Source organism: Rhagoletis zephyria, unplaced genomic scaffold (genome assembly GCF_001687245.7).
Source record: "Rhagoletis zephyria isolate East Lansing unplaced genomic scaffold, Rhagoletis_zephyria_1.1 Rzeph_scaffold_03300, whole genome shotgun sequence".
NCBI classification, from domain to species: Eukaryota; Metazoa; Arthropoda; class Insecta; order Diptera; family Tephritidae; genus Rhagoletis; species Rhagoletis zephyria.
The window spans coordinates 1-10,862 of record NW_016160383.1 but is presented as its reverse complement, the minus strand read 5'-3'; the positions used below and the strand labels follow the sequence as shown (position 1 = coordinate 10,862).

Genomic DNA, 10,862 nt, shown 5'->3' with positions numbered 1-10,862 from the left:
CGGCTATGCATTTTTTAAAATCCGCTGTGAAATTTTTCGGGACAAGCTTTTAATATTAAAATTAAGTTAGATACGCCGATTTAAAAACGAGTTGTGAAATTTCAAAATTGAAAACATTTGTTGTGTTATTTTTATTGAAAATAGAAATTCGCGATGAGCGAACTCTAAATCTTCATATTTTTTCAAATATTAACCCGTTCATATCCCACAATTCTGTAGTAAATTTTACGACGTGAATATAGTAGTCTCTACAAAAAAAAATATATAGTGTGCATTTTTTCTTCAAAACCATGGAAATGCGAGGTGCAGCGGTGGTTATTACTATCGTTGTAGAGGAAACCCTGCGCCCGCTTTCTGGTACCAATATGTGCCGTGCCTTTTCAATAACAGTCCGGCAGAATTAACATCGGTCAGGCGTGCGATCTAGGTGATTGTGCAGCTGGCAATGATAATGATCTCTAATTTTTCCTAAATAAGCAAATGTACTATTACTCAAAGCGTTTTAGATCATATCTTCCTATAGACGCTTTGGAGTGTCCTAGACCTAAAGATCGTTCCGGTAGGGATTTATGTGAGAGCCTTCCTTCTGTCTGACTAAGATAGATTGTGTCCACTTTTCTGTGCCGATGAAAGGGGTCGATAGTTTTTTCTTTAAACGGTTATCAGCTATCTTATTTTCTTCATTACCAATGCGTCACGGAACCCATAGAATCCAAACTCCTTCGCCAGTTTCAATGTTACCTAATGAGATCGTTGGGCTTTAATAGGAACTTGGCTTTCACCAAGATCTCAATGTTCTGGCGTCGCTAGTTGTACTTGAAATTAAAGGCTGTGATTCTGTCTTTTGCGTATGCATCTGTTCGAAAATATACTTTTTTAAGGTACCTTCTTTAGTCAATGAACCAACCGTGGCCCACATCAATCCTCGCTGTTTTACATAAACATTTCTGTGAAATTCCGTTCTTTCCCTTGTTTTTGTAGTTTAAGGTTACTGCTTTGCTGTAATATCTATCTTTCATAGACTCAAAACCTATCTGCTCCGCCCTGGGTACCAGAATCCTCCTGGTAGTCTTTTCTTTAAGTCTGGTTTTGAATATAGAGAGGGGTGATTTCTGGAAAAACGTCCAACCATACTGTATGAAATTCCTAGCTATCCTCTTTTTTGTTTAGTTCTATCAACCCACATGAAGGCTGCATAACGGCGCTTGGCACACAAAGCCGCGTATTCGCCTAATTCAATTCCACGTTCATATGAGATAGTCAAAAAATTTCGCAAAATTGCAAAAAGAACGTATTTTTTCAAAACATTTATCTTTTAACGGGTTTTGGAATTTCAAAAAATTTCTACTGAACTTGCAAAATGCCCCTTAAGCTTGCGTTTTTGAGTATTCTAAGCTTATTTGCTTGGAGGAGAGTTTCGTATCTGTCAAAGCTGTCAGCGAAATAACACTGAGTTGATCAGAAAAAATTAAAAATATTTTTTTGTTTGTATGGCGCCTGAGGTAGTCTTATGTATGTACATATTCACATATGTATATGTATGTATCTAAATATGTAGTACATACATATGTATATCTCACTCAATGCACACTTATCACACATGTTTAATTTCTTTCATTGCACTTACCGTTGCCTGCTTCCTTGTGCAGCAATAATCTCAAGTGCGTGCCGGAGTGTCTTCCAAGTGATTTTCATTTGAATGCTTGTAAAAGTGCAACAAGCAAGCTACGAGTGAGCAGCTACATATGTAGCTAGTCGATGCACACGGGACGAATGGCGTGTAAAAACACATGCTTGTTTATGGCTGCAAATTAGCAAATTGAGAAAACAAAATACCTTAAATTAATCATACACTTGCTTATGTGCTTACTTTTATGAATGCTTTTAAATATGTAGAGGCATAACATGTATTTTATAGCAACATGTACTTACATACATACATATGTTTGTACAAAACGGGGTGTATCAATTGAAATACTACCTCACATTACAGCATGTATGTATTATTTGTTCGTTTGAAATTGATTTTCATTGCATCAAAAAAATAAAATCTCAGATACTAATTAAGTTTCAATAAGCCCATTTTTAATTTCAACCTTGGGTTGAGGCCTCAAAATGTCTTAAAATGCCCATCAATGATTATATGACTCCGAAATTTTGTCCATATCAATTTAGAATCCTCACCAATCAGGCGTAATCGCTTTATTTCTAAGCATAAGTACCACCCATACAAACATAACCTCAAACAAGTAAAGAAGTATAAGTTCGGGCGAAATCGAACTTTATATACCCAGCCTACGTATTAAATATCGTTTTTTCACCTTTCACCTATGATATTATTGAAATAATTGAACCAACATTGGTTAAAATCGGTAAGACGGTTATCGTTGTACACTTTTGTAGTGATAAGTGGGTGGGTCTACGCCCATTTTACAAAATTCAATAATCTTGTGTCTTGCTACTATATTGTAGTAAGTTGGCGTCTTTAGTTATTGAAACATCGGAGTTTTCGTATTTCTGAAATTTACCGTTATATGGTAAGAGGCAATCATTTTAGTCCGATTTCAAAAATTTTCTACATATTGCTTTTTTGCGCCAAGGTTGGTGATAAATGTGCCGAGTTTGGTAGAAATTGATAGATCGTTTTCCGAGATACACATACGTAAGTGGGCGCTGCCACACCCATTTTCGAAAAATTTCCCTAAGTATCATTTTCCGCTAAGATGCGCTCGGGTATAAAAAGCCGTAAAAAGCGGACCGATGAACATATCATTCCGGAAATTTTCTCATATCGCACACGATCTTCAAAGGTGACACACTCAAAATTATGCGTTTGTCAGAAAATGTGAAAAACTATTTCTTAGCACACGCTAATCATATGGGCAAAGGAGATTTAACTTAGGTTTGGTTAATATAGGTTATTTCGACTTGGGTCACTTACGATTTTTTAAGTAAGAATATTTTGACTAAACATCCAAAAAAAGGGAGTAATCGGTTTCTTTGAACACACACCTCCCACGCCAACTTAACCCAAAAACGCCTTAAAAATACCATCATTACTTTATGAGGTTCCATTAAAAGTCGCAAATATGAGCCAAACTTTTTTTCAGAAATCGATAGAAAATATTCCGGCATTTGATTTTTTTATAGTAAGAAACCGGAGGAAACATAGTGTTTGTCATCAAAGTGTCAATTTTGTCTGCTTATATTTATCAAAATTGTCCTAATTTTTTTCTATTTGGTCCAGTAAGTGCTATATTTTTATTTGAATCTACAAAAAAAAAAAAATGATAGACATTTTTTTCTGGCTTCGGTGGATTCCCTGCCAAATTCGCTAAAAATGTTAAGATTAGATCTAACGAATGGAATGCAATATGCAAGTAACAGTCGCTGACCTTACGCAGAGTTCGTAAAGCCATCAAAATGCTGCTTTAATGATGAAATTGAGCTACGCAAACGAGACAGAATGACCTTTTTGAGAAGTAATATTTTGAGTGGCATGATAAATGTAGAGTTATATTAATTATAAATTTAGTTGAACAGTAGTTTTTTGACTCAAGGATGGAGATGAATGTTTTNGACCGGTAAGTTGGCCACCAAGATCATGCGATTTGACGCCTTTAGACTATTTTTTGTGGGGCTACGTCAAGTCTAAAGTCTACAGAAATAAGCCAGCAACTATTCCAGCTTTGGAAGACAACATTTCCGAAGAAATTCGGGCTATTCCGGCCGAAATGCTCGAAAAAGTTGCCCAAAATTGGACTTTCCGAATGGACCACCTAAGACGCAGCCGCGGTCAACATTTAAATGAAATTATCTTCAAAAAGTAAATGTCATGGACCAATCTAACGTTTCAAATAAAGAACCGATGAGATTTTGCAAATTTTATGCGTTTTTTTTAAAAAAAAAGGTATCAAGCTCTTAAAAAATCACCCGTTAGTTCGTTTCCACCAAGCCTTAACTACAGTTTATGCCTATTGAAATGGGATATTATAACTTGAAACGGGTAATTTCTCAGGTTAAGTACAAGCAAACATAACCCCATGTCTCCACCTTCTACAGATTCTGTTATAAAAGCGGTGGTAAGACAGAAATGTCAGGTGGAGACCGCAAATTTCCACTGTTAAACCATATCTGTCTTTTACCATCGCTGACCTCTTAACTGTAGTTAAGCTTTTGGTGGAAATAGGCTATTATTCCTAAGTGATGGATTTTTGCGAACTCTGTCTTAAAATAACCCACTCAAAAAAGCTAAGGGAGGTTTGAAAAACGGAAATTAAAGCTAATTGTAAAGTTTTTTTTTTCGCGCTATCTATCAGGATTACATGACATCCGTAGCTGCCAAGATATCTAAAAACTAGTGCATCAAAGCTTCAAAATGTTTTTTTTTTATAAGTCTAAATACGAAATAAAATCGATGAAAAATTTGGAGTTTTTTTCTCCCTTAGTATTTTTGTGTAGTGTATTATCCGCTTATATTGGCCAAGCCAACATTTGTATTTTTTACTATCGAAACCAGATACATATATTTTCGTGGACCCCTACTTACACCCATATTTTTCACGCCAACGTAGACCCGGTCGAGTGCCCCGTGGAACCCTGATGGTCCACCCGGACCACTTTGGGAAATCACCGGGCTAAACCATTTAAATATGAAAATTGAATATTCAAAAAATTGTATTTCTTCCGCCGAAATTACGTATTTTGGCTGACACACTCGGAAGCAGCTTCGTGCTAATACCATGATGTCCTCTGTTTATGTTTCTAAGGAGTGTATGCAAATCGTTTTGGCTTTGACAACTCAAAGATAGGTTGTAAATTGGTAGTCCACGGCATCATCTTATGCCTGTGAAACGACTGGTCGGTTGATCTACTAGAATGCTCACTTGCTGGTTTGATTTTTCGCTCCACTTGGTTATTACATATATATGTAGAAATGTATGTAAATATGTACATATCTAGATACTTGTATATGCATAAAAATGGACGAAGAGCTTTGTCGTTTTACGGCACTTTAAAATTCAAATATTGCAAATTTGTTTACAATTGAGAGCATTTGATTGCAAATTTTGCTTATTCAACTCAACTTTAATTGAATATTTAATTTACATATGTAAATTGTTGCCTGACAGTATTTGGTTTTAGTCATTTTAATAATTCCATTGCTTTTGCTATTCAAAACATATTTGACATGCAAATTTAATAACATATGAATTGCTCGTATATAAATGATTAGCATGGATTGAAAAAATATGCCCACATGTTCCATGCAATCATTGCAATTTTTGAAGCTATTTAACTAGTATGTATAATACATTTTTATTTATATTTGTATTCGTTAAATAAATATTTGCCTAGTAAGGGGGCGGGCGCAACATCCTTATTCTTTACGCATTTAAGCCATATTTTTTTTGTGCTTGGAAAAATGAACCGCACTTAAAGCTGAGCACTAAGAACGGCAGCAAGCACTAAATGTATACATACATGTATATACATAGTCGTCACTCCAAAAAGAATTTTTTTATTTAAAGATTTCTGTCCAACATTTTCAGCAGCGGTACATAATCATGACTACCAGTAACACACTTATTTGGTCTGTTTCGGTATTCTGGACAGCAGCTGTGTAAGATTCTCGGTTCTGAGTTTATCCAGCATGAATTCACGACGAATGCAACGTTTCAGCTTCCGATCGTCTATCTTCGAAGCAACCGATTACCGCAAAACAAATGCAAGCCATATTTTTCATATCCAGCAGCTGTGAATGGAATATAATTTATAAGAAAATCGACTCCGTCATCATCGGCGGGCTTATCTTCTCCACAGCTTTCAGCGCTGCTACCATTCAGTAGGGTGGAAAAGTGTTTCCTCCATAATTTAAGTACGTTCTGGAAATCAGTCACTGAGTCTCTCTTGTCTTGTGGTGAACAAATCTGACACCGAATTTGCGCTCCTTTAGATGGCAGCTGTAGTAGATGGTGCAAGGCATTTCTTGCCTCGCCCCGTCCAACGAATTTCTTAGATATTGGTGAACAGACGCTGCAGACTTCCGTGAGCCCTTAACCGAATAAGTCGAAGCTCCCTCTCTTTCTGCCGTGACCCAACGCTCCATTTGGATTGGTTACCGCATATCGCATATGGGTTGCTCATTGAGTATAGTCGTGCAACTGTAACTGCATACCCAGCACAACGATACATACAGGACATGAAAAAAACATCCACATATACAAGTATAGAGAGTGTCCTAGAGCACCCATATTGAAAACCGCAAAAATTTTACCTACTAGATCGGGGATGCTCTATGTTTTGGTGGTATTACCGACTTCCGTTTTAGACCGGTCGAAAACGGAGTTGGTAATATCACCAAAAGATAGAGCATCCCCGATTTAGTAGGTAAAATTTTTCGTTACATAATATGTCCTTTACCGCCTGTCACACAAAAAGCACTTAATTAGGTTAAGCAATTTTTGAGAAGATCATTTAAAAATGAATGTGAGTTGCTTTAAAATAAAACAAATTTAATGGTGATCTGACATAAGGATTATAAAGGATTTCATATATACATTTGAAAAAATGTATGAAATGAAAATATCGTGAAAATTGTTGGAAAAAATTCTGTTGAAGAGAAAAAACATTAAAAGTGTTAAAAGCTTAATATTTCTTAAAAATTTTGTACCTTCAATGCAATGTTATTAATATACATGAAAAAAATAAAAAAAATTTTTCTGTATGAATCCAAATTCAACACCAAAATTGAGAAACAAATGTCTGACGTAATCGAATGATTAATAACCTCGATCATAGTTTGAAACCTGATTGGATTTAAATTTGTCTTAAGAATGCAGCTTCACACTAGGTGTTTCAGGTATTCAGCGGAAAACCCGAAAAGACCTAAAGCACCTGGTCTAGAATTCTACTCTAAATGCAATTGACTTGCAATAAACGTAGCTTGACTTACTTCACAATACCGAACCGACCCTTGCTAAAAATACTCATACACATTTACCATAGCATCTGCAATATGCCCTTTTCTATTTCAATTTATAACTAGCACATTTTGCGTCCGATGCAGTTATGAATTAGACAAAGTGACTTAAGCTTCCTGGCACACTTGGCAAGCGGTGACAAGCGCTCCGCTCAATGCTTTTCAAAGGCAATTCTTTTTACTTTAGGGCAATAAAGTTGCCATAATGAGCTCCAATAACTCACTGCAAAATGATGTGTGTGTGTCTGTGTACACTTAACTGCATACCTCTATGTATTTGCCAACAACTGCAAAATTATTACTATCATCAATAGAACCGAACCTCTCGAATGCACAGCAAGTAGTAGTTCTTTATTTTTACATTTCTCCCCCTCCCCCTCCAGTTTTTGCTGTGACTGCAATTCGCATTCATGCGACATCATTGCTGCGCTGTAAACCCAGTTTACTCCCTTTGAATGGTTGCATTGCAGTTTTGCTTTGATTTATCTAAAACTTTATTGCTACTTACTTACTTTTAGGTTTTTTATCATACTTTTTCGGTCATTTAGTACGCACATAAACGTACCTTTAATATTTTTGTGAGTCACATATTTATCTGTTTGTTTTCTACTTTTATATTTGCAGTGAACTTCACAAATAAAGCTCAAATATGGTGATAAGCAATCCAGATGCCGTGGCCGCCGCCACCACCACAAATAATGCTGGTGGCGAGGCGGGCAGCATAGCGCATCCATCGGGTATTCCACGAGATAGAATAGATAATATAATGAGCGGTATAGCGAATACGGGCGATGTGAAAATGAATAACCACCGAAAGAAGTTGCGTCAAAGGTGAGTTTAGCTTTTTGGCTTATATATCCAGTGTTGGTTAAGTAAATTTCTATGATGATAAAAAAGTTTTACTTTTACGAGTAAAATTTAAATTTATGACTTTTTTATGTTTCCTAATTCTTAGATTCGATATTATTAAAAAGTTAGGTCAAGGCACATACGGTAAAGTGCAATTAGGTATAAATAAGGAAACCGGCCAGGAGGTGGCTATAAAAACCATAAAAAAGTGCAAAATAGAGGCTGAGGCGGATTTGGTGCGCATACGACGTGAGGTGCAAATTATGAGCTCCGTACAGCATCCTAATATTATACACATTTATGAAGGTAAGTTTGAAATTATTTTTATGAAGAACTTGTTGCTAACATTAATATCCCTTTCATAAAAATGTGTAGGAACATTATGTTTTTAAATTTTTTTTTAGCTTAAAACAGTTAGGGAACTCACAAAGTACCGTAGTGAGTCATATTATCAAAATGTGCTGAAATTCGTAACAGTTAAGCAATAGTTAAAAGGTTTTGTGGTGTGCGTAAATCACCACAAGACCACGGAACTTAAAATATGTATGTATTTATGTAAGAACCAACCTGACTCCTTGCTGAAAATAGAGGCATGTGTTGTTGTTGTTGTAGCGGTTACTTAGCCCCGCCAGGATGTGTTCTACTCCAAATGGGTTGGCACAAAGGGCGAGGGCCGTTAGGTGAGTGGGGTTTAGGGGGCATGTGAAGATGTGTTACGAGTCATGAGGTGACTCATCGCATGCCGGGCACTTATTGGGCACATCTGTATTTATTCTGCTCAGTTAGGACTTCAGCCTGCTGCAGTATCCAGCGCGAAGTTGAGCTATGGTGGTGTGAGCCTTGTCCACGGACTGCATTCACAGGTCGGTAGTCCATGTGAGTCGAGACCGACTCCCTGCGAATGGCGTTTATGGCCTGTCGTTACGCTGTTGGGTCCAGAGGTTGGTTTATGAACTTCTAGTTCGGTTAGATGACTTTTGACATGATCCTGCGTCCTGATAGTCCCCGGCAACCACACGGGCGCTGCATAGTTTCGAATCAGCCGGAAAATTGCTTTGTATGTTGCCAGCAACGTTTCTTTGTCTTTGCCCCAGGTGCTGCCGGCTAGCGGCTTGAGGACCTTGTTGCGCGGCTCTCTACTCTATTGACAATTGCGGTTGTATGCGCCGGGGAGCAAACTATCGCAGGTAACTGTGACAATTTTTGGGCTGTTCACTGTCGGAATTGGTGCTCCATCAACATAAATTCCCAGATATAGTCTAACCTCCTTCGTCCAGATGCCTGTGAGAGCTTCGTAATGTAGTATATAATCAGAAGCTAAAGGACACCTACCTGTGGAATCCCTGTTTTCCGGGTTTTCTGGTTATATCTCTAAAAATTACCGACAAATGTCGACCACTCAAATAATTCGCTGACGACCGTTTGAGTTCCTGTGGGAGAAAGGGATCCTCAATGTCTTCTAATCGCGTGAAGTGGCTGACGGTATCAAACGCCTTTGACAGATGCCCTGTCCTCTCACAAGCACGGTTTCGATTTAGACCACGAGTTATCTGGGTATTTATGGCGTTAAGTGCTGTTGTTGGGCTGTGAACTTTACGAAACGCATGCAAAACTCATCTCAGGGGACAATGTTGAGGATAAAAAGCTGTACACTCATTGACGCTCAGGTTTATACCTCTTAGACGTCTGTTTTCTGGACCATAACTCTTCACACAACTTCAAGTTTTTTTCGCTAATAAAACCAGCTGAGACAATGAACGACGAACTCCCTGGAACAGAAAGATAGCCACAGAAAGCACGCGTGGTTACCAAAACTAGTGTGAGATTGCCTTCAGCTTTCATAATTTCTGTGCCGGGACATAGTGTAATCATGGGTAATAAAGTAGCCGATATTCTCGCCAAGACGTGGTCTGGATTCACACAGGGAGCTCCGATTAACGAAATTACTATATCTATGTCAATAAGGAATTCTCCATGTCGAAAATATCAATAAGGGGAATCTCCTGATTAGGCGCGACTACTAACACTAAGCGCCTAAATGCATGCTATGCGCTGCTGTATGTGCGAAAATTTGCTTGAGGCGATTTATGAAATATTTTTCATATACACGTCGCAATTGTCTTATAATAAAACTTTCTTAAGTTATAATTTGATGGAAACTCAAAATATGCTCGGTCTAGTCTGATGGATCCTCCGGGCAATGCTTCTCGAGTTTCTTAGGGTGGTAAATGATGATTACCAGTGACCGCAGTGCCTACCCACAATTTTCGATTTCGATTCGGTTCGTTCGATTTTTTTTATACAAATACGTGCAAATATCCTGGTCTACACTATCGCGTAGTTATTCACCTTCATTATACAAGGCACAATGCAAGAATTGTTACAGATTTTCACACCTGCCACTGCAGGGTAATTTTTTATTACCTGGTCAGTGGAGGTTTTGTCAGTTTGGCAGAGCACATTATGTGCCATTAGAAAATGCATCTTAGAATTAAAAATAAATGTCCTGGTATACTGCCAAGCATTCTCTCGAAGGTCCTTGATGCTACATGGAACCAGGAAGACCCTGTCCTTGATCAAAGTGCACCTAGTCACTTGTTTCCTTATCTAAATAATGGCCTAATATACGTAGGACTCCTCGAGCTTTACACAGGCTATCAGCGGGCTAAACCCCTAGCAAAACTCCTTCAGTTCGCTTCACAAATATATTTTTTTTTTAATATAAAATCCAAGTCTAATCCTTGGTCATTTTATAAACAAATAAATATGTAGGAAATAATTAAACTTTGGTTGGATTTTTTTCTAAGGATGACAACGGTGATAATCAAAAATTAAGAAAATCTCTATATATCTTCGTTTTGCTCTATTATTCTCTCCTTTCGAGCATCCAAACTTCATTATAATTAACATAACATAAGTAAATAATATTATGTTTATAGTTCTCTTGATTTTATTTTTTATTTTATTTATTTGTTTTTCTAAAAAAAAAAAAAACAAATCTGTTATAAAATGACTTCCTTTCAGTATTCGA

The 10,862-nt window shown here is 37.2% G+C and overlaps 1 protein-coding gene across 1 annotated transcript in view; it reads left to right on the top strand.

Moving 5' to 3' along the window:
* The window catches only part of LOC108368759 (NUAK family SNF1-like kinase 1), a gene marked incomplete at its 3' end in the record, with an annotated part of 52,320 nt that extends 44,183 nt beyond the window's left edge, over window positions 1-8,137 (top strand). Inside the window, exons 2-3 of the mRNA XM_017623673.1 lie at window positions 7,607-7,813; window positions 7,938-8,137. Of these exons, the coding sequence (XP_017479162.1) occupies window positions 7,632-7,813; window positions 7,938-8,137 (382 nt within the window). The remainder of the gene's footprint in view (window positions 1-7,606; window positions 7,814-7,937) is intronic.
* Window positions 8,138-10,862: the final 2,725 nt, after the last annotated feature.